At 35.8% G+C, this 25099-nt stretch overlaps 1 protein-coding gene across 6 annotated transcripts in view; it reads left to right on the top strand.

Annotated features, from left to right (window-relative positions):
• Positions 1 to 25099, top strand: part of LOC126752035 (uncharacterized) — an 82243-nt gene that overhangs the window by 29382 nt on the left and 27762 nt on the right. For 4 of the 6 annotated variants that reach the window (XM_050462567.1, XM_050462564.1, XM_050462566.1 and 1 more), the window contains 2 exons: positions 22910 to 23448; positions 23639 to 23700. In XM_050462567.1, the coding sequence (XP_050318524.1) occupies positions 23429 to 23448; positions 23639 to 23700 (82 nt within the window). In that variant the 5' untranslated portion in view covers positions 22910 to 23428. Of the gene's footprint in view, positions 1 to 22023; positions 22764 to 22909; positions 23449 to 23638; positions 23701 to 24547; positions 24798 to 25099 lie in introns of those variants that run through there. The other 2 variants (XM_050462563.1, XM_050462568.1) reach the window with 2 other exon arrangements.

The raw sequence follows: 25099 nt of genomic DNA, 5'->3' as shown, positions 1-25099 counted from the left end.
CTGTAAATCGACCCGCTCTAATATATGTACATATGTATTATATGTTTGCCTTAGTTTGACCCGAGAAATTTCTACATTCGTCTCGAAGGTAAGGGGATAACTTTTGTGATGCTATAAATTTAGTTACAAATTTTATAGCATTTTGCGGCTCGATTAAATTTTTCGAGATCCCGAAATTTTTAGTATTTTGACTTTATAGGTTTTTATAGAGATTTTAAAGAAATGAAATACAAAATTTCATAAATTCAAAAATTTTAAATGGGATTTATAATTATAGTTTTTATTTTCCAGTTTTTCAAACGAATAACTTTTTCAGGATCTAAAACTCGATTGTGGATTTTTTTATTAGCTATTTACTTTAATAATACAGTAGAGGCCCGCTAATCCGGACATGGCCTAATCCGGATTACACTGTAATCCGGACAGGGTTAAAAAACTCAAAATTTCTATTATGTCCCTTGTAATCCGGACCGACATTCTCTATTCGTATTCTCTAATCCGGATCACATGTTTATTATTCACTACATTCGCTTTTATGCTTTATTGGTTTAAGTTTTTTTTGTTTTTTTGGGTCATGTGTATTATTTGTTATAATAAACAAACAGAAATTTATAAATATTTTTTCATAACACATTGTTCTGATATGTCTTTGGTAATCCGGATTTCCTTATATTCCGGATAGGGGCCGGTTTTAATTGATCCGGATTAGCGGGCCTCTACTGTATAGGTATATGTATGTTTGAATCAAGAAATTTCTACTTTCTTCTCGGTGGTAAGGCGTAATTTTTAAACTCCTGTAAATTTCGGGATTCGTACTTACCATGGCTCGGTTTTCAATGCAGAGAGTTATATTTACAACCGTGTCTGACCTGAAATTTCTAATATTTTCATATTGAACTCACCTATGCTTAGTAATCAAATATAGGATATTTTTTAGACATATGGCTTTCAAGAGTAAATAAACACATATAATTTAATGTTATGGCCAATATTTTGACAATTTTGTTTTATTATAAAAATAAGGTTTTATCATTATGTTTTAAAAATGATTTCGTACAAGAATTTTCCGGGGCTTGCTCGAATAAACTGTAGCTGAGAGGCCCAATTGCCATGTTAGCAAACAACCGGTTACGGCGTATAAACAATAGTTGTGGATTATCATCACTCAAGTGCGATATTCTTGTATGTTTACGTACCCATAAAACCAAACATGAGCTCCGTCGCTGAAGCAAATATTCTTGTGAAAATCGGGATCGTTGGCCATCTCGTTTTGGGCTCATTAGTCGAACGTGCGACAAGTTTGTTCCGGAGACAGTCTCTTCATGTTCATTATGAAATGGAATAACCAAAATGAGTAAACATCAAGTAACAGCTGTCAACAATACCAACTCCGAAAAGTGTACTGTCTTCGTTGCAAACCCAACGTCCAAAAATACACTTAGCTGAGGAGATATACCTATGTTTTTTTGAACTGAAATTCTGGGAAATCTCACATATTTCACTTTGTCGGCAGACAAATCAGCTCATCTCAAAAATTGCTACAAAAATTTGCTTATTTACATATTTTTCGCCACAACAGCCATTGTACTCACTCAACCCCGTCGAGACTTCAGTAAATATTTTTATGTATCTGTGTCTGTGTGTGTGCTTATTCATCACAAATAAATATGAAATTGGTTAATACAATTAATGGCTTGACGGTAATGAGTATACAAATATTTGGTTGTTCGATTACTGTTTGTCAATCAACAATTTAAAGATTGAAAACAGGTGAAAAATAAGAAGAAGCTGAGAAGCGGCATGAAATTTCATTCGTGTTAAAATACAGTGCTGCCGCGTTTTATTACCGCAATTAGGGCTGGAAAATGGCATAAGTACACATAGGCATACAAACATGCATGCAATGGAAAAATTTTAAAATTGTCTGTACTACAACAATACGAGCAACAATTGTAGGAAAATAAAATGTTGTTAATTATGAATAATTTCGTTACATTCTCTGCGATCGCCGACTGAAAGTCACATATGAGATTTATCACGAATCTGTTCAACCGTTACCGGTTATTTTCCTGTTTATTCTTTTCCATTAATATTATGATTATTTATTCTTTTTCGAGTTGTGTTGAGGTGAGTCGAATTGAATGTAATTTGTTGGTGGCTCGGCACAGTGGCTCAAAACGGTTGGTGGCTTGTTTGTTCGGCATTACGCGACTTTGCCAGTTGTTTTGCTCTTTGGGAGATGAACGTAAACAAGGCGGGTGTTTTTTTTACTTTTCTACTGCATACATACATATGTACATATTAACATAATTTGTTTGTAGCTGAAAAATATATTATAATGTACATAGTTTTTTCGATTCAGCGATTCACATTATACGACACAACGCTTACCCGCACACGCAGTTGGTCGTATTGTAGACGAGCTCATGAATAAGAAAACGTGTGTTTTCGAACGTATGTACTTACTTTGTGCGTTGGTGTTGTTAATCCCGAAATTTCGGGATTGTTGAAATTTTATTTTGGATCTTTTAGTTGTTAATCCCGAAATTTCGGGATTGTAAAAAAATTATTTTGGATCTTTTAGGGGATTATTGAAAAAATTAGTGTTGTTAAACCCGAAATTTCGGGATTGTTGAAAAATTAGTTTGAATTGTTTTAAGGTTAACATTTTGCTCCGGCAAAAACAAATTGTTTTATACCACTTAGAATTTACTATACTATTTCCAAAAAAACAGGCAACCATTTGCTTGGAAGTGTTTCGTTCCAGCTTTTGTTGGCTTCGGCTCATTTTGAAACACCCACACAGTCGACTGCTGATTACATTCGAACTCATACACGTAAGTCCACTATTTATCAGCTGTCACGATGACATAGACGTGCTTCGAAGCACCGTTATCGTATTTTTTATAATTTCTCTCGAGCAAACGACACGAGCCTGATTTTAAGCGATCGACAAATTGCGTGGGTTTCAAAGTGAACATTTTTTTACAAACAAAAGTTAATGCAATATTGAAAGCCTATAGTTGTCTAAATCCGTCGATAGGTCAATGACAATCTTCTGGTCCTGGTCTGGTCTGGTCCATATATTATAATTATGATTATACAGCAATTGATTTTTCGATTATGGTTCAACGAGCCATAGTTTTAATTCAGTAGGAACTTCTCACTGAATCGAAGTATTGAAAGTCTATAAAATATTTATTAAAATCGTTTACCCTAATTACCCTAAGGTTCTAATCGGTTGTTATCGGGATCATCCAACGGTAGGTCCAGGGAACGTTCTGTTTTGACGGGATTGGACTATAGACAGAAGGGTGTCAGATGAATAGGGTTAGGTGGATATGCAAAGAGGTGGTTATAGTCATGTGGGGACTCGTTGCGTGATGGACATATATTTGATATTTCGGGGTCGATTCTGAATAAGTAGGAGTTTAATCTGCTAGAGTATCCAGAACGAAGCTGCTCAAGTGTTACTCTCGATTCTCGCGGCAACTCGAACTCGTTGTCTTCAAGTACACCATTCACTGAAAGAGAATCGGTCGAGGTGCTTATGGCTCCACTGTGAATGGCGGTCAGTGCATGTTAACTGGGAGCATATAGGCTTCATTGTGTAGATATTCGATAGGAGACATTAAGAGGCATCCTGTTATAGTTCAGTGTGCAGTGTTCTGTCTGCATTTCATTGCATCTAGACGACTATATGGAGGTTGAGAACCTTGGTGAGGAAGCTTACTTCCATCGATCCTTGGTGCTTTAGCATCAACTTGATTATTCCATCAGGGCTAATGAATTTTTAAGTATTTGCTTTATTGATGACACTCCGAATCTTCTCATCGGGGAAAGTAAGTGGTGCGCAGTCTTTTGGCATTTTGCGCAGCCGTTGGGCAACACATTGTTTGGCTTTGTCTATCGATGGGTGCTGTGAAAATTGCCGGCTAAAATATTTCGCGCACTTTTTCGAGTCCGAAGAGGCATTACCATTGAATTGAATTTCAACTCGGTGATCATATAACTTCAGTTTAGGCAAGGCCTTGACAGTAGTTTAAAAAGAGGCTTATCCTTTAAAAGGAGGCTAATTATGGGTGGTATCTGCTCGGGCTAGTTCATTTCCTTCACGTTTACCACTGTGTCCTGGAACAGATTGTTGGTTTACCGTTAAATAATATATTAGTTCCACTAAAACATCACGACATTCTTTCACTAACTTCGATAAAACACTAAGAGGCTCTAGTAATTTCAAATTCGGTTGGTTATCTGGGAATATACTAAATATATTTCTTGTTGCAAGCGCTAAAAGGCTTTCTTTAATTACGGTGATCTGATAGACGGAAGGCGATTCTGATATCTAATTTTTCTCAAAAGACAAAATTTCGCTCAAACACGTCGGATCTTCTTGGAACTTTTCAAGAGCCCATAGAGCGAAGCGGTGTCGCTTGTCAAGGTCGAGTGTAAACGTTGTTCAGGCGTAAGACTTTCCATGATGAAAAGCCAATCAATACTGAACAGAAATAACATGACAACTTGACACGACTCACTCGCTATTTATTAATAAGAAAAAAGAATATTAACAACCAATGCTCATTAACTTTCGGGATTATCGACAATAAATAGTGAGCATGGCCATCCATAACACTTGAATTCATACCAGTATTTAGTTCAGTTAATTTCATTACATAATATTTTATTTATCAGCAGTTTCCTTACTTATTTACTAGCATATTTACCTTTTTTATTGTATTTTGCTGGAATTATAATGAATTTATAATTCTTTATACACAAGTTAGCAGACAAATGAATTCAGTAGCCATGCGAAATTTCAAGAAACTAATTAACACATTTTTCTTGTTAACAATATATGTAAGTATTTCGGTTTTTTATACTCTCGCAACAATGTTGCTAACGAGAGTATTATAGTTTTGTTCACATAACGGTTGTTTGTAAGTCCTAAAACTAAAAGAGTCAGATATAGGGTTATATATACCAAAGTGATCAGGGCGACGAGTAGAGTCGAAATCCGGTTGTCTGTCTGTCCGTCCGTCTGTCCGTCCGTCTGTCCGTCCGTCTGTCCGCCCGTCTGTCCGTCCGTGCAAGCTGTAACTTGAGTAAAAAATTGAGATATCATGATGAAACTTGGTACACGTATTCCTTGGCTCCATAAGAAGGTTAAGTTCGAAGATGGGCAAAATCGGCCCACTGCCACGCCCACAAAATGGCGGAAACCGAAAACCTATAAAGTGTCATAACTAAGCCATAAATAAAGATATTAAAGTGAAATTTGGCACAAAGGATCGCATTAGGGAGGGGCATATTTAGACGCAATTGTTTTGGAAAAATGGGCGTGGCCCCGCCCCCTACTAAGTTTTTTGTACATATCTCGGAAACTATTATAGCTATGTCAACCAAACTCTACAGAGTCGTTTTCTTCAGGTATTTCCATATACAGTACAAAAATGGAAGAAATCGGATAATAACCACGCCCACCTCCCATACAAAGGTTATGTTCAAAATCACTAAAAGTGCGTTAACCGACTAACAAAAAACGTCAGAAACACTAAATTTTACGGAAGAAGTGGCAGAAGGAAGCTGCCCCCAGGCTTTTTTAAAAATTGAAAATGGGCGTGGCGCCGCCCACTTATGGACCAAGAAGCATATCTCAGGAGCTACTAGACCGATTTCAATGAAATTCGGTATATAATGTTTTCTTAACACCCTGATGACATGTACGAAATATGGCTGAAATCGGTTCACAACCACGCCTTCTTCCAATATAAAGCTATTTTGAATTCCATCTGATGCCTTCTTTGTATAATACGAGTACATACATTAGGAACCAATGATGATAGCGGAATAAAACTTTACAAAAATACGGTATTTGAAAAATATGTAAATGACGGATAATGAAATCTCGATTATCACTTTACCATGCGAGAGTATAAAATGTTCGGTGACACCCGAACTTAGCCCTTCCTTACTTGTTTATTGTGCAATATATACTCTTTTTCTGCGCGTTCCATTCATCTTTAGTCTATTTCATGTTTAGACGTAAATATTTTCCTGCTGTGTTGATATTATATTTCGATATTCTTTTGCAGTAGTAAGCGATCACTCAAAAGTGCTTAAAAGCACTTATGACGTTTTTTGTTTTAATACCTTCGAATTCATTCTAATGTGAAAAAAATTCACGGCAAAGGCCACAACTGTTACAACACATTTTGCGAAGGAAAAAATTCATTCATATAATGACTGTGAAATGACTATGAATTGAACAATGGAAATTTGTAGTTATGTATTCATGTAGTTAGATAAACTTATATACATACTTGTATATTGTATATAGGTTTGCATGCATCTTTAACTCAATAACTACTGCTAGCAATCACAATGTGTACAATTCTAGAAAATTGCAATAATTTTCTGAGACAAATCACGAACTTTACAAATCCCCGTAACAATGATTAGTTAGAACATCCGTTCATAATGAAATTTAAGTGTGAATTAAAAGATAATTTGAAGTTGAAGTAAAGATAAATCTACAGAGAGAGTCTTCATAATTAAAAACTTTTTTAAATTTTGCGATTAGGCGATAATTCAATATTCGAAGGAAATTTTCAGAAAAAAGTGCATTTTTGCACTTCAAGCTAATATTTCAGCCATATATTTTTGGAAGAGCTCTTCCTTCATATCGATATTATCCAACAAAAAGAGTGATCTGTGAATCTCAAGTCGACCCTGAATAACTGATACATATTATAAACATGTTTTTTATGAAATAAGTGTGATGGGCTCTTCGTTAATATCTGCTCAGAGACGATCATCAAAGAAAACAAGAAAGAAAACTTAATTTCGGCTGCACCTATACCCTTCAAAGGGGCATTTTTTATGTATATTAACTGAGTCCGATTTCTACGGAAAATGCTTTTCTATTTCGTTCTTGCCATTTGTTTGATATAAATAACCTTCAAGTCGTAGCGTGAAGCTATCCTTTCAAATAAAAAATTTTCTATACAAAGAGATGATTTTGATGGGTTAGTCTGGAGCTATATGCTATAGTTGTCTGATATCGGCAGTACCGAAGCGAAACCGTTTAGTATTGAACGGCACGGAGAGGTTCTTCCCGATCTTTACGGAGCTTTTGGAATTGCTCAACGTCAGTTTACACATCTGTACTGTACTAATCATGTTGAGGATACTTATTCCACGGCAGTAGGCGCAGATTGTGCGGTCTCCCTTTTGTGGATTGAACAGAGCATAGTCTGGTCTGGCTTTAGCTTGGGCGGCAATCTTTCGGCCCCCGCCACATTGTTGCTCTTCAGACGAGTAATTGCTATTCGAACTTCTTTCTGGCCGGATTCACCATCTTCTGGTGTTGGAATCCTAGATAACCTCTGGGGATTCTACAAGAGCCTGCTCCTGTCTTGAGACCTTCTGTTAGTCGCCGCATCCTTTCGTCGATTTTTCAAGCATTACCCCTGTCGACCAGCTTCTCAAGCTTTTCGTACTCACGCATTTCGGCCTCTCTCATTTTTTGTCTGCAAATGCGTCTCGCTTCCCTGTTCAACTCTCGGTATCTATCCCATCCTGCACTCCACTGCGACGCGGCACTCCTCATCGTGCCAGCTGTTCTTTTGCCTTTGCCGGAAACCAATGGTTCACATGCAGTTGTACGTTAGCTCGAAATGCCGTCCCACAGTTCCCTTATGCCAAGTTGATGATAAGTGCTTCCAGAGAGCAGGAGTGCAAATCTAGCAGAAAATCGTTCAACTGTGATTGCATATTCTCGACGTCGAACCTTCTTTATGTTTGTTGGCTATGTATTTTGCTGCACAGAGGCGGGTGCGTATCTTGGCTGCAACAAGATAGGAGTCCGAGTCGATGTTAGGACCTCGGAGCCTACGCACGTCTAAAATACTAGAGACGTGGCTTCCGTATATCACAATATGATCGATCCGGTTGGTGGCTTTTCGATCCGGAGTGCTCCAAGCGCTCATAGAAAGCGTCTTTGGTCACATCGTCCTTCTCTTCCTTTAGAGCGTGGGCACAAATCAGAGATATGTTGAGGAACTTCGCTTTGATGCGGTTCATCCACCGGGGTGAATGCCAGTACTCGGCGCCGAGTCTCTCTCCCTTCACGAATCCCACACCGGGGTCTCTCATCCGAGGCTGTTATATTATTTTTATTTGGGGAGGGATAATGAGAGTTGCTCTAACCATATTCTTAACGTTTAACAAAAATATTTAAAGGTGAAATACTAATTCCTTTTAACAATTACAATTTATTAATTCGAATTCTACAAATAGTTTTAAGGAAACATAAATTACGCTTAATTTCTCGAAAATTATTTTTCTTCCATACAATGTAATTATCTACTCAAGTTCATTACCGCGAAAAATAAATTACATAAAAATATTTCTACAAGCAAATGCAGAGCAAAATTACATTCACTATTTCCACCTTTTGGACTGCCATTTCCATTTCCACTTCCACTTTCGTATTCGCATTTGGTTTTGACTTTGGTTTTGTGGGTAATCGCGCGCAATACTGCGGTGTCCAGCGGTTAAGTAATGTGTTTGTTTTGTTTGAATTGAACTATGAGTGCTGGTACACACACATGTGAATATATGAATACTTTTATCTGTAGGTATAATAGGGTCAGCCAAAGAGTAACGCATTTATAGGTTATTTCTGTATATAGACAAACAATGTATTAATATCAAATCATTGTATGGACAATTTTTTATTTGACAAGATATCGTTATGAAATTTGGCACAGATCATGGCCGTTGGCAAGTCTACAAACTGCGAATATAATGTTCGCATCCGGTCACTATAGCATATAGCTGTCATACAAACCGACCGATCAAAATTAAGTTCTTTATGGAGCATCTTTTCATTTGTCGAGATTTCTTCACGAAATTTGGCATGGATTATTGTTCAAGGTAATGCTATCTTCTCCGAATATATGTTTTTGTATCCGATCACTATAGCATATAGCTGTCATACAAACTGACCGTTCAAAATCAAGTTCTTGTATACAAAACTTTTTTATTTGTTGAGATATTTTCACGAAATTTGGCATGGAGTATTATCCAAGGTAACGCTATATTTTTCGAATATACATTTTTGAATCGGATTGCTCTAGCGTATAGCTGTCATACAAATTGATCGTACAAAATCAAGTTTTTGTATACATAACTTGTTTATTTGTCGCGATATCTTCACGAAACTTGGCATGGAGTATTATCCAAGGCAACGTTATATTCTTCGAATATATATTTTTGAATCGGATTGCTTTAGCGTATAGCTGTCATACAAATTGATCGTACAAAATCAAGTTTTTGTATACATAACTTGTTTATTTGTCGCGATATCTTCACGAAATTTGTCGCAGGTTATTGTTCAAAGCAACTCCATAGTCTCTCAAAGTAAGGCTCAGATCGGACAACTATAACATATAGCTGCCATACAAACTGTCCCAAAAAAATGAAGATATTGGCCTTTTTATAACCTTTATGCTATGAGAAATATTTTTTTTTCTCTTTTTCCAATTCTAATTGACATATGTGTATGGTATATACATAAATTGCTTTGAAAACAAATGCGTTACTATTTTTTGTTTGCTCACCCTAATGTCAATATAAATATATACAGCCGCCACTATGGCAACTGTAATGCTTTTACAATACCGAATAACTATGAAAATCAATTAATGTATGGAATTTATTATCGGAAGATCTTTCAACGCACACACGAGTTTAAGGCGAATCAGTGTTTATATTATATTATTATAAAATAAGCAATAACAACAACCGGCTGAATACAAAACGAGCAGCCGCGTTGAATAAAATATGAGCGATTTCTAAGTAATGAATGTATGTAATTTTCATATAAAAACATGTGTGTAAGTTCGTTTATTTATAAGCATTTCCACAGCACTCGCGTGCTTTTGCCGCACATTCACATACATCACATAAACATATACGCTTGTTTGTGTTTCGGTGTGTCACTCATCCGCCGTGTATTTCCAAACGTTTTTGATCTCGCGACTTTTTGCTGTCGTTTGTCGTCGCTTTGCGTACGTACAACGTATGCTCTAGCTCGTGTAAATATTCACGACTATCATTGGTTAACCTAATAGCCGTCTATGCTCAAGAATATTTATACGACTTTCCCATAAATTGTATAATTGATGTTTATTGAAATACTTCGTAAATCTTGTTGTCAGTTTGCTTTCGTTTCACTTAGCCAAGCAATCCGGTTCTGACTAGATAATTGTTTGTACTTTCTAAAATTATGTAGTTTGCTGAGAGTTGGCGGTTGTTATAGGCCTATTTAACAGACACGTCAATTACTGTAATTAAAATGCAATAAACAACTTTTAATATTTGTGTAGACATGCAATTTTAATGCTTTAAACTGTGCACAACTATATACAGGGTGTTGTAGTTGAAGTCAAATTATATTCAGATAAATATTTGTTTGTATATCGGAAAAAATTGGTGGTCTCAGTTGATGTGGAGTGTTCGAAGTGCTCCTACATTGGTAAGGCCTACCGTCTAATCAAATTTGAAACGGACTGACAAAAAAAAACAAATCTTTTGTATTGCCCTCAAATTCGTTTGAATCTCATTTTCCATAAGGCTTGTTATAAACGAGTTTCGAAAACAGAAAAAAGTCACACGGAATCAAGTAAGGCGAACCGACGGAATGAGTAATGATTCTCGTTGCGTTCAGCAGAAAAGGCAGTCACAATCAGGCTAGAATATGACGGCGCTTTATCGTGGCGAAAAATCCGTGTAATATCTGGCCAGAAATCTGGCTAATAACAACGAATTGCCCCTGAAAACGGAAACGGTACACCTTCGTGACCCAAGCTATGAGCATTACCTTGATTTTTCACCGACTTTGACGTGGTTTTTTCGGTTTAGTCTCATTTTTGAAGCGCCTTTTGCTTTATTGTTGGATAGTTTCGATGTCATATTGACAAACTTATGTTTCATCCACAGTAATGATACGTTTGATGAAACTAAGAGTCCTCAGTTCCGTTGTCAAGCATCTCTTTTGCGACCTTTACTCGATATCGTTTTTGTAAAGGATTCAGGTCTTTTGGAACGAGCGTAACTTTACTATGCTTCATACCCAAAACTTTAACCGAAATGTGTTTAGTTGCGCCATGAAAGATGTTAAAATCCTCTGATGCCAACATGTGGATTTTCAAGCACTGCTCTTTAACTTATTACCGCCATTAACAGAGATAGATGGATGACTTACATGATGCAAGTTTTCGATGACTTCTCGATCTTCACTGAATGCAAATGACTGTATTTTTGATAATGTTCAACGATTTCAAAATTCTTATTTTGGAATTATGGAAAAATTTTGTTTCTACAAGACTCGATTGGCATATTTTGTCAATAAATACTGGTGAATTACGTCGTCTGTGCCAGAGTAGATATACAGTTTTAGAGTGCATACACCTACAGAGAAGGGGGCATAACTCTCGTCAACAGAGCAGTAATACAGGGCTGGAACGAGTATAAAGGTTTTCCTAACCTTTTTAGCCTAATCAAAATAAGCCTCCTTTTGAGCATTTTCTAATTAGGCGCCCTTCAAAGCAAATTTATGTAAGCTTGTAACACTATTGCTCATAGAGGCTTCTCTAAAACGTATCCAATCGTTTCAGGAAATGGTGTTGTTATTTTTCCATTCAAAAACGACGACTTTTCCCTCATGAATCCTAATGAACCGAGACTAGTAATTTAACATTTAAGAAGCTGGTGTGAACAACAGAGAACTTACTTCTTCATAGCAACAGCAAAATTATCTCTATTGTTATGCTACTTGCTCTCATATATTTGAAATTATTAAAAATGGAGTATCAAATTTTGAGCTCGAAAGATTAGAAGATCCAAGTCTCGTTTCATATTTATACTGATCGTAACCATATTATGATAGCATAGCTGAAATATTTTAATATCCTTACATATTATAATCTCGCTCAGTGAACCCTTGCAACATAAAAAAATAGTAAAAGTAAAAATAATATAATTAAAAAAGGTAGTCTTAACAAGAGCTTGTTTAGTAATACAGAAATGTGCCCAAAAACTAGTAAAGTTTCAACAGGGTTTGTTAGAAGAAGAGGTCGGAGAATGATGTACCCGAAAATCGTAAATAAAACGAAAAATATTTAAATATTAATCAATATTTATTTTGTTGCCTTCAAAGCATAATCCCCACCAGATGTAATACACTTATGCCAACGATTTTTTCAGTCTTCGAAACACTTTTCGTAGCACTTTTTGGAATGGCCTTCAGCTCTTTCAGTGAATTTTGTTTTATCTCTTCGATCGAGTAAAATCGTGTTTCACGGAGCGACAATTTCAGCTTGGGGAGCAAAAAAAAATTGCGTTTTGGCTTTAAATTCGTTTAAAATCGTGGTGCATTATTATCGTGTAAAATTCATGAATCCGGCCGTTTTCGACACATGTCAGTTGAAGAGTTCGAAGGTCGTCCAGAACGAAGCATGTGTTTAATGTCATTGAAGTCTTTGTACCACTTGTAGACTTGTGTTTTTGATAAAACTGAATTACCATAAGCCTTTTCCAATATTCGCAATGAATCTGCACACAAGATATGGTTAGAAATACAAAATTTGAGACAATTTCTTTGTTCGATATTTTTATCCATTGAAAAAATCGCAACGCACTACTGAGGTGTACCGATTTAAGCAGCTGCTGTAAACAAACTGTTTGACAGATCGCGCTCATATTTGGCAGAGTAATTAAGGACGGTCTTACCAACTTATGAAAATACATTTTTTTAAATATCATTTACTCGGGGAATTTAATTACAATTTTGTGATACTTTTTTGTCACAGTGTATATATAAATGATCAACGTGACGAGCTGTGTTGATTTAGCCATATCTGTCTGTCTGTATATACTCGAAATAGTCTCTCAGCTTTCAGAGATCGCTCTGAAATACCCCAAGAGAATTCTCATTTGTTAGAACCTACCGATATCGAATCATGCAAGCTGGCCGTTCAAAACCAATTCTTCTTAAAGAAAACTTCTTTATTTCACAAGATATTTTCACAAAAATTAGCATAGATTATTGACAACTACACTATATATGTAACTGTCATATAAACTAGGTTATCAGAATCAAGATAAAGATCTTCATGACGATCTTTTTTATTTTTAAGTAACCTTAATTCGACTGGAAGGTTGTTTATATCAAACAACGTTGGTAGGAGCAAAGCATTTTTCAGTTATTTTTTTCAGATTTATAGTCGTATAGATACAATTAATATAAGAAATAAGAAATACAACAGCTAGCTTTGGTATTCTGAAAATAAAGTTTTTTGCTTCTTGAATTTATTATTTACTTTTTCGTTAATCAACTGTTCGCACAATTTCAAATTGATAGTTTGTTGACACGAATCACCCTGTATATTCATACATAGCTATTATTTTTGCGTTTTGTTTTTATTGCCAATTTCTTGCTTTTCCACTTTCTTGTTGGACAATGCCGGATGATGACGCAAAAACTTTAAACGCATCAATAAACCCACAATATTTTCCAAGCCAAAGTCGGACACCTTAGAAAAATTATTATTTACTTTTCAGTTAGAAAAAAAGGTAAAATTAATTTCAGTTCCAAAATATAAAAACAAAACATATAAATTAATTCTGTATTATAAAATATTTCAAAGCCAAACTCGGACAGTGGCAACTATCCTCTAAATAAATGACTCTGTCAAAGAAGCGCAACCAACTTCAAGTAGAGTGTTTGGCTGATTAACGGGAATTCCCTGATAGTTTTTTTAATATATATATAGTTGGAATTACGATTTGTGATTTGAAAATGTCTAGGCAAAGAGGCCAAACCAATATTGAATTCAGAAAGTTGGTTATTAAGCATTCCAACGATGGAAAATTCGTGCGTGAAATTGCGGAAATTGTTGACAGAAGTCGTTCTACTGTCCACGATATAATTAAGCGCTTCAAAACCAACAAACAAGTAGAAAACAAGCTCAAAGCTGCACACAACAAGATTTTTACCGATGCAATTTCTGCGAAAGGTTTTCCTTAGCGCACCAAAGTTCTTAGCTGAAAATGAGTTGGAACAATCTAGATGCATCTACTATTAGAAATCTACTTCATGAAGCTGATCTAAATGGTAGAAAGGCCCGACAAAAGCCGTTGATCAGCAAACGAAATCAGTCCATCCGATTAAAATTTGCAAACGAACATGAAAACAAGGATTTTTCGTTCTGGAAAAATGTTATGTTTACTGACGAAAGTAAATTTAATATTTTTGGCTCCGATGGAAAACCATATGTTTGGCGGAAACCAAATGAGGACCAACTGCGCAATCTGAGACCAACTGTTAAACATGGTGGCGGATCGGTAATGGTTTGGGGTTCATTTTCGGCTTCTGGACCAGGGTCTTTGCATTTTATTGACGGAATAATGAATCAGAATGACTATCTTTTTTAAGAGAAAATTTACCAAAAACACTTAAAAAATTGGATCTGTGATAATTGGTATTTCTATCAAGACAATGATCCAAAGCACAAGGCCTTTCTTGGTTACTTTATAATTGCCCCCATGTTCTGGAAACAAGTCAGATATTAATCCGATCGAAAATTTATGGGACTATCTTTCGACAGTTATGTATCAAAAAAATGATTTGAAATCTATCTTATTACAAGAATGGGAAAAAATCGAACCTAGTTTTTGCGAAAAATTAGTTAAATCAATGCCTAACCGGTTACTAAAAATAAAAGTCTTCATACAAAATATTAGTTTTTAAAATATATATTGAAATTTCAAAAACTTGTTGACTGTCCGAGTTTGGCTTTGCATTGAATTTGATCTTATTTGATGTTTTAGTAGAATATTTTATAATACTGAATTAATTTATATGATTTGTTTTTATATTTTGGAACTGAAATAAATAAGTAATTGAAAAAATATTTTACCTTTTTTTCGAACTGCTTTGGTTCAAATATTTTTAGGAAAGAACATTTTTTTCTACGGTGTCCGACTTTGGCTTGGAGCCACTGTATATACCGGGTGTTTCAATAACAATGATATGATTTCTTTTCAAGAAAGAAATACACTAATTGTTAAGGAAATTATTTAATGTGAAGTACAATCAATATATTTAAGTTATGTGTAAAACATGATTTAAATGGTCTTCACGACTTCTCTTGCAGGAACGAATTCGATGCACTCAATTTTCGAGTACTTTTTCCACTAAATCAAGTCGTATGTCATGAAGAGCACGTTCAATATTGACTTCTATTGCTTGACGAGAGTCTGGTTTATAGCTAGAGACCAATGACTTCAAATAACCCCCGAAGAAGCCATTCAATGGCACAATTTCTTGAAATATTCGAATCTCCAAACCTATCTGCGAAAAATACGATTGTTGCACGTGCTTTGTGGCACGTAGCCTCGTCTTGTTGGAAGCAGATGTTGTCAAGATCAACTTCTTCCAATGGCGGCCATAAAAAGTTGGTTATCATCGATCTATACCGCTCTCCATTGACAGTAACGTTTGGTATCACCAGCCTCTTTTCGAAAGAAGTACGAACCGATGATTCCACCAGACTAAAACCTACAGCAAACTCCAAACTGTCAATTTAGGTGCAAGAAAATTACAGATCATGAGTTATTAAAAATGTCGAAATGACACTCATCAAATCATATCATATTGGAAACCCCGTTACATATATACTAATTATACTTATACACTATGCACATAGCGTCCACAATAATATAAAGTTATTATTATATGATTTGCTTTTTTTGAGTTATGCTATTTTATAGCTAACAACCTACATTTGTCATGCGTAGAAATGCTGTTTATTGCTTTAGCTTACATACGTACAAGTGTGTATGTGTGTGGGCAGACATTTGTATATTTATTCAATGCACACAATTGTTGCAATTATTGCATGATAGCCGAAATGAAATTGCCAGGTTAATAGTTTGATTGCTACTTGGCAGTGATTTTGTGTTTTCCTACAAACACATTATGTATGCACTTACATTTAAACATGTGTAGATATATACATAAGTACAAACGTGTATATTAATTTTTGTAAACACTTTAAAATATAAACACGCAAGCAGAAAAATGCAAAAAAAAAAATAAAAATTTTAAGAGATGCGCATTGAATTGGAAAAATATATGAAAATATAAAAATAGAAAACTAAAATTTAATTTTTGAAATTTACTTGTGGTATACGTGTTATGTAACTGGCGAGCCGAAAAGAAATAACTCTCTAAATATTTTTATCTTCAACTAAGTACTATGGTATACAAGTAACACTCATTATATAAGGGCAGTCCAATAAAAATACTTACAGAAAAATCGAAATATTGGATCCAGCGGTTTTCCAAATTATTTCACAAGTCCGTAAAGTTGAAGGCGTGAACCGGTGGAGAAGCGGGGTTTATTCGCCAAATGGCCCTATTGCTACTAGGGAAATATGGTCTATTGCGCTCTCTTCTATTATCACAACAGTTCTTTAACGTAGCCGAATCAAAGAGGATAAATAAATCTCATGAGTTAATGGTTGTAATTTGTGCACTCAACGGACTCATTTGCCCGATAGCCTGACTCTTTTTTCTTGAGGTTGTGAAGCAATCAAGGAGTATGTGCGCTGGTAGTCACCTAATCTATAAATGACACAATGTAGCCTTCAGTAACTTGTATAAGACTCCACAAGCCGCTTTAATTTGCTTTTAGTGAGAACGATTAGTTTCTTGAACTGTTCTGTATCCAACTCTCCTAGAAATTGCTTCACCTCTAGAATTCTGTACTTTTTCTAAGTAGCGATTTCCACTTTCCTCCTCCCGTAAAGTGTAGGGGCCCACAGCGAAAAACAGTTCCGGTCCTATAGGACTAGTTGCCGCAACCTATCTCGCCAGGAGATCGATTTGCTCATTTCCACTATTACCCAGAAATCGTTATTTTTGTGGCAACGCTGTAAAGTATTTTTATACAATCCAGTACAATTGATGATTTCATTTCAATGGACGAAATTTTCTGAAGGTTCGCTTGACTATTACTGAGAGTAACAACCCGTTCCCCGTGAGAGTTTTTCCCTAGAATAATCTCTGCATATCTGCTAATGATGTAGACCTAAGTTTGAAAAAGGCTTGGAAACTTGCCCAAAGGTAGGTAGGTAGGTAGGAGGAGTGCAGCCCTGTTATCTATCGGGCTCAATTAGCACTTGATGTGCCATTCTGATACACTCCTGTATCTGCTATTACGTTTCACCTTCTCTCTTTGAGGTGTTTTGAGGTTTCGATGAAACTACTTATGTCTGATATGCTTTTAGTGGAAATCCATTCAAGGTTTGGTGCTTGATGGATTCCAAGTGTTTTGTGTCGGATCTGTGCTAGGGCTAGGTATTCACAGAGAAAGTGGGAAATTGTTTCCTTGTTCCCAGCTATTCCACAGCCTCGGCAGATGTTGTTGTAGGGCATACTCATTTTGGACGCATGTTCCCCAAATGGCCAGTGCCCTGTTGTGGTAGCTGTTATTCTGTAAATACTTTTTCTTGACCTATTTAATAAGTCATTGGTTCTTTTCCGGTCATATGTTGGCCATAATTGTTTAGTTATGATGCATTTTGTAATGTTTTTCCACCTGTTATTTGCAACTTGTTGAAATTGTCTATTGATCTCTCTTTTGATCGATTCTAGCGTGCTTGGTATTAGCTCCGCCTCTGATTCGTTGAGGAAAGCTCCTGCCTTTGCCGATTCGTCTGCTTTTTCGTTACCGAAAATGTTGCTGTGGCTGGGAACCCAGATCAAGTCTAGTTGGAGCTTGTCTTTTATTGAGCTTAGTGCTCTCTTGCAGTTGTGAACTATACTGGAATTTGTCATGGGTGAAGACAAGGCCAGGAGCCCCGCCTGGCTATCCGTAAATGTAGTTGCTTTATGTATATTTTCTTAGTTTTCTAATAGAACTTCGCAGGCTTTTTTTATGCCAAGTACTTCTGTTTGGAAGATGCTAGCCGAGTTCGGTAGACGTATAGAGAGAGATATGCCTAGATTAGCGGAGAATACCCCCGTGCCTACTGCGCAGTCTATTTTGGACCCGCCCAAAGGTACTGACATTTTGAAGTGTGGCTTCATTCTCAGTAGCAAGGGTCACCTGTGGGCAAACAATTTATGAAAAAGTACGCGTGGTCCACCCTCCAATAAGTTTAATGTACATATCTCCTAAACCACTAAAGCTTCAGCAACCAAATTCGCCCAGTACAAATAGTATGCAGTGTAAGAACTCCTACTGACAGTGTGAAAATGGATGAAATCGGATGATTACCAGCTCACTCCCAAATTGAACCAAAGCTGTTCAAGCCACTAAGTACTGAATATATGGACCCAATGCTTACAGTATATTTTTTACCGAAAATATCGGTTAATGCTTGAGATATATAATTGAAATTCAAAGAGAATCCTTTCCGGATAGTAGATAGTCGAACTTCCGGGTGATTTTATATCGCATATATCGGTCGATATGTGAGTTATCTTAATAAAATTGATAGAACGTATTTTTTTATAACGATGTATCTTTGTGCTTAGAATGAACAAAATCGGGTGAAAACTCGCTCTAGACCCCATAAAACTAACAAGCCTTATATATTTAAAGATACTTCTCTAGCTTAAATCCTTACAAGTTGCAGAAGTATGAAATGTTCGATTATACCAGAACTTAGGTCTTCCTTACGTGTTTGAAATAAATTTGTTTAGTAATATCATCTCTGAGGATAGTGATATGATAGCTGTAGTCTCTTCCAAATGACACTCTGTTTCTGAGTGTTTATTACCTTGTTCTTACCATTTCCTGATATATCTAGACCTCTTTGCTGTCATTTCCACAATGATATGGTACGGAGGCAGGTTCAGAGTCAACCGTTAGTCGATGTGGATCACACCGTGTTAATATCAGTAAGTAGTGCTCATTATCTTCCCAACCAACAGAACAGTCTTCACATCTTACCTATCGGATTGGCCGGAGTGAAGTTTACTACTTCGACTGTTATTGATATTGGGCTCGTAGTGGATCCCACTTTGATCGGCAGGTCAGTAATGACACAGAAACTCTTCCGATTGCGCTTAATTGGTGGGCTTCAGCTGACCTTTATGGCTCGCTGTTGAGTGATATTGCTGTAATGTGTTCTCTCACCGCTTTATTTTGCCCGGTAGCCTGACACCTTATTTGATTCTAAGCTGAAATAATTTTTCTTTGTTTGATTGATTATTTTTTATAGCTGCTGTGATCGATATTCAGCCGATTAAGTTAGTATTTGTTATTTAATGCGGCTTTGTTTAACTGTTGTCTTCAAAGATTATATTTTAACATAAAATCTGATAAAGGCGTTTTGATACAATCGCATCAACTAATTTCGAGTTCAGAACTCATATTTGACCGCGGTGGTAAGATCATCTTAAAAAGTTCGCAGAGGCTTAGAGAGATTTTTGCTTACCTTTTTTTTAATTAAGTGGCTTTTGAAGAGTCTTAAGTTCATGACTTTTTTAGCATTTTTGAATACATTTTCTTCAAAAATTATCGTACAAAGTTTCAGTAAGAGATACGAGTATACTCTTCTCTTTACTTCAGCAGCGCTCTTAGTTTTTTCGCGCTTGCAATTTGCTTAGCCCTGAAATATAACAACCATATGTGGTGTATAATTTTGAAATAATCACCGTGTCAGATTGCCGCCGGCGTAATATATTTTTGACATACAAAAATTCAAATTATCTCCACCTTTTAACTTTGAATTTCAAATCAGTTTTTTATGAACCGCCTCTTTGTGCATTGAATTTGGAACATCTTAGCTTTGTGTTTTACTTACTTTACCAAAATTTTATTAGCTCTTTGTGTTGTTAATTTGCGAAGTCGCGCTTAAACTGGTTTTTGCGCGAAATCCGTAGACGCTGTGGCCTCTTCTGCGGTAATAAAAACTATTAACTGAAAGACTAAACAAATGATTATGGAATCATATAACATAAATAAATTTTTTATTGCCAATTCATTTGAATTAAAATTTAACTAGTTTAAAAATTAATTAAAGTGTTCTTTTATATCATTCCAAATACGAAAAGCTTTTTTAGTAGACTTATAATAACATACATATGTATATCAAATATAAAATATAAGCTACAGCTTACGCCTAAAATTATACCTCATTTTATAAGCCTTCTAGCACATTCAATTATTTTACCTGTTAATTGGTAAGTCATTACGAGAAATCGTTTTACCCGTAGTTGCGCGATCATGCCATTCAGCGGCATTTAATCGCTCTTTCATGGAGTGAGCGGAGTTCGTTAACTCTCAAAACTACATCAGATGTGTACATATACTTACTCGTACTTGAAAGTACATATGTACGCTCTCACTCGTTTTGGCACCACACTTCTGTCTGCGCAGTGGGCCGGTGTCGTCGTAAATGCATATAAAATGTGATGTCGTTCAAATAATAGAATGTTCTAGAATTAAAAGGAATTTATTCTTACGAATTAATTATTTTTATTCAAGCAAACATTTCAAACTATTAAGGAAATATTTTTTGTTCCATTATATGAAAAAAATACATTTTTAATTGTCTTTCTGAAAACATACGTTATTCAAGGCAATGATTGAGTATGATTTAAATTTGTAAAAAAAATCGAGTACCCTTTATTTTAGATGACGGGTTTCACAGTCTATGAATTCTATTTGGTATTTTATAAGAAGTTTAATAAGGCCTGTTGCCTATAATTTCTAGCACTACATCTTGATGAAACATTTTTCTGTCGCCATTAGCGATGATTGTTTACAAGTCATGACTGTAACTTAGATAGATAGATTGATAAAAAATTGAGCTTGCTGGGCGCGACTGAGGTGATATGATCTCTGCCCACGTAAAAGGAACCTAGAGCCTTAAGCCCGCTCCTTAAAATTGGTGGGCAATCTAGAATCAGGTGTTCTAGAGTTTTCTGTTCCATGTCACAAAACCGCCGGTTTGCACAAGAGACTATGCCCATGCTGGACAAGTGCCTCCTGAGCCTGCAGTGCCCTGTATAGAGCGCGACAAGGAAGCGGAATTTGCCTCGGGTGAGGTTACTCATTTCTTTTAACTTGGCAAGGTTGTACCCTCCCAGTAAAAGGTTAGCGTGGCGCATTTCTGTTGCCTGCTGTCAGTGCCGTTCTCTCACCACCTTCTCCTCCGTGCGGAGTAACACCTTTATAGATTGATTTCTGTGTAGTAACTTATAGCAAAGCTTTCTGCTCGAAAGATGCTCGGAAAACGTTCCATTGGTAGGAATAATTTGGTATGTGGTCCCACAATGCCTGCTCCAATGTCTTCCGGAAGCGAATTTTTACAGAGTATGCGGCCTCACTATCGAGTATCTTACTGTAGGAATCCAAGTGCATAAGAGATGCTCCATTGTTTCCCTGGTGCCCCCTCTCTAAACTATTTCTCGGTATAATACGGTTATAGAATGTTCATCTTAAAAATGTCATGGTTAGAAGCGTTGTGCGGATTTCAGTAACATCTTACTGGAACCATTTAACATTTGGACGATTGATATTGTCGTAAGGAACTACGTTCGGTCTATTTTTTGGGCATTTTTTCAAACAATTAAGAGTCATTTTTCAAGGCTTCTCTTTTATTATGCTACAAAATAGATCGTTCTACAAAATCCCATGGCGACTTCAAGTGCCTGTTGGATTTTTAAATTTAGAACTTACCACACCCGTTAATAGAGCAAATTGTTCTTGAATAATAATAATACCCTCCAGTTAGTGGTTATCAGAAAGATTTTCTCCAACATAACTCCTAATACGCTATTCACCAAGTAACTCTCAGTTAAAATAAAATTTAACACCGATTTCTTTTGCATCGCTACACTGTACCGCCTCTCTGCACGTCAAATGAATTGCGCGTTAGCCTTACTGCTGTTGTCACTCTCGCAGACGCGGCGACGCTATATTTACACAAATGCAACATTTTACCACTTACTAGCTTTATTGGGAGCACATCAAGTGCTTAGCAAATACATTGGAGTTGCTCGCCGAATGACTTCACTTACAACACAGCGCCATAAAAAACGAAACGAACTGTTGATGTGAAGTGATGAGAGAGCAATGGCAAAAAGGGCGATAGCAAAACAATGTACTCAAAAGCAATAACAATGTAAATATGGATTAAAAACAAGATAATGCCAGTTGTAGCTTATCAGCGCAAGAACTGAGGAATGCAGGCACAAAAGCGAACAAAAGAATGTTGTGACCGCAGAAAGTGAAAGAGTTGAGGCGAACCGGTGCCAACACCGGCAATGCGCTCACGCGAAAGACTTGCGAGCGCCCAAATGGGGAGCAGAGCGAGTTGGCGCCGAGAGCGCGCGCACTACTACTAAATGGGTGCGTACAAGCGCGGCGAAAGCAGTACGAAGCGGCCGAGTCATGTGGACGGTGGACAACAAAGCGCACGTATGCTACAACAACGACAGGCGGTAAGCGACGACGGCAAGCAGCAAACAACAGCTAATTGAATTAATCCCATGAATGAGCTACACGGCGGCATACACATAGCAGACTACAGCAGCAACAATAAAAACAACAAGTGTAAAATTACAGGTGGTAGCCGAAAAACAAATCGACTAGCGTGTGTGGCAAAGACAGCAGCGGCGGCGGCGGCGCGACAGCGCAGTGACGTACAAAAATTGACGAGACTTTTTTCACGAGTGTGTGAGTTTTCGCAGCTACATACATATAATCCTATGTGCGAGTGTGTGTATGTGTTGTCGTGTGTTAAAGCGGCATGTTGACGCCGCGCGCCGACCTGGCAGTATGAAATATTAAATAAAATTTTTTTTCGTGTATTTTGTTTGCAGTTGAGCTAACGACGAGCAAAAGCGCCAGCGCGCCACAAAAAGTGTATAGAGAAAAGACTGCGCGCACTTTGTTTTCGTTTGCATTAAGGCTGATAAAAGCCAAGAAAATAGCTAGCTAGGCAGCAATTAAGTCGACTTGATACGACAAAGTGCAAAAGCGTGCTTTTCATAGTGATTTATGCGCGTATACGTAATAGCGCGTAAGACTAAAGCGGCGAAGAGACAACGAAAGCAACAGCAGCGCCGACGACCACCACCACGACCACGACAATAGCCAGCGCGCAACCACGAATAGCACGTCGTTGGTAGTTAAGTAGGCGCGCCAATAGAGCGCCATAGTCACATAGCTTCGGTGACAACAGTTAGTTACACCAGCGACAGCAGACGCATCGGCAGCTGTTGCGTGCGCTAGTACCAAACGCCGCATTACAACGCACGCAAACGCGTCAGCAAGCGTACGCGACGCTCAAGCGCTTTAACAAGCTATAGGCAGTTAAAAATAAATCTTGCAACGGTAAAATGTGTCGCTGCTGCCAGAGGTGAGTACATGTTATAAAATATTTTGACCATTTTGGCGTGCGCGCTGACACTTTGTTAACGCTTTCTTTCGTATTTCACGCTTGCATTGCAACAGTAAAGTTTATTTATATTTTTCAAGCAGTTTTTGCTGTAAACTGTTAGAAGAAAACACATTAAAATAATTAAATAAAATTTAATAAAATTATTTAGCTGCTGGGAAGACTTCAAGTGGAACTGCTTCGAGGAGAGATTCTGCTACGATGAGTCAATCGGTGAGTTGATATACATAGATACATAATTTTTTTTTGATGTTACAAAAACTTAAAGATTTTTTTTTGAAACTTTAAAATAATTAAAAAACATAATAAAAACTGAAAATTAACAAAAAAAAAATTAAATATCATAAAGAAATTTTAAATTAAAATAATTAAATAAAATTAAATAAAATTAAATAAAATTAAAATAATTAAAAAAATGAAATAAAATTAAAAAATTAAGAAATAATTTTAAAATTAAAAAAAAAATAGTGAAATTTTAAAATTTTTTAATGTTACAAAAATAGTTTTTTTGAAATTTTAAAATAATTAAAAAATTAATAAAAACTGAAAATTAATAAAAAAATTAAATATCATAAAAAAATTAAAATTAAAATAATTAAAGAAAATTAAATATAATTAAAAAAAATTAAAAAAAATTAAATGAAATTAAAAAATTAAGAAATAATTTTAAAAAATTAAAAAAAAGTGAAATTTTTAATGTTAAAAAAAGGTTAAAAAAATAATAAAAAAAATATAAAAAAATAAATATAATTATAAAAATTTAAATAAAATAAAGCAAATTAGTGAAATTGTTGAATTTTTTAATGTGTAACAGTAAAAAAATACTTTTTGGTGGAATTTTAAAATAGTTAAAAACATATGTAATAAAAACTGAAAATAATAATAATATAACAAAATTAATAATTATTAAAAAAATTTATTAAATTAAATAAAAAATTTTAAAATAAAAAAAATTAAATAGAGTTGAAAAATATCAAAAAATTAAAAACAAATTAAGAATAATTAAAAAAATTAAAAAAATAAAAAAAAAGTTTTTTCCCAAAACTACAAAATCAACCAACAGTAAAGCCAAAAAGCAAACGGAAATTCCATAAAAACGGTTTAAGCGTTTGAGTTAATACCGGCCGTAATAATTCGGACGAAAAGTGTACTAAAAACGTGATTAATTAACTTGCAATTTCTAAAAAAATAAGTGATTAATACGGCAAAGTACAAGTCATTACGAGTGTGCTGAGCGTAAAGCGCCGCGCGCTGATAGCCAGCTGACGCACACATTCACGCATAAATTTAAAGCAGCGATCAGCTAGCAGGTAAGCTACAGGTTAGAGTGCTAAAGGAAGTGCATAGGAAGTGGTTAGTTAAATATATAAACATATATACAAGAAAATAGTATATATATATATATATATACATATATACATTTGTAAATACACGTGACAAACCTGTAGCTTCAATTACTTGTCTACAGTGAAGCGACGTCATATATGTATAGTATGACAAATAAAGACAGTCATATGAAAATGTTAAGCGCAGAAGCCTGTAGCTAATACTGAGATTGCTAGTGTCTACACTCAAAAAATGAAAATAAATATTTTAAAATGTAAACAAAGTA

Source organism: Bactrocera neohumeralis, chromosome 3, assembly GCF_024586455.1.
Source record: "Bactrocera neohumeralis isolate Rockhampton chromosome 3, APGP_CSIRO_Bneo_wtdbg2-racon-allhic-juicebox.fasta_v2, whole genome shotgun sequence".
Classification (NCBI taxonomy): Eukaryota; Metazoa; Arthropoda; class Insecta; order Diptera; family Tephritidae; genus Bactrocera; species Bactrocera neohumeralis.
The sequence above is the reverse complement of the archived record's forward strand: the minus strand, read 5'-3'. Positions and strand labels throughout refer to the sequence as shown.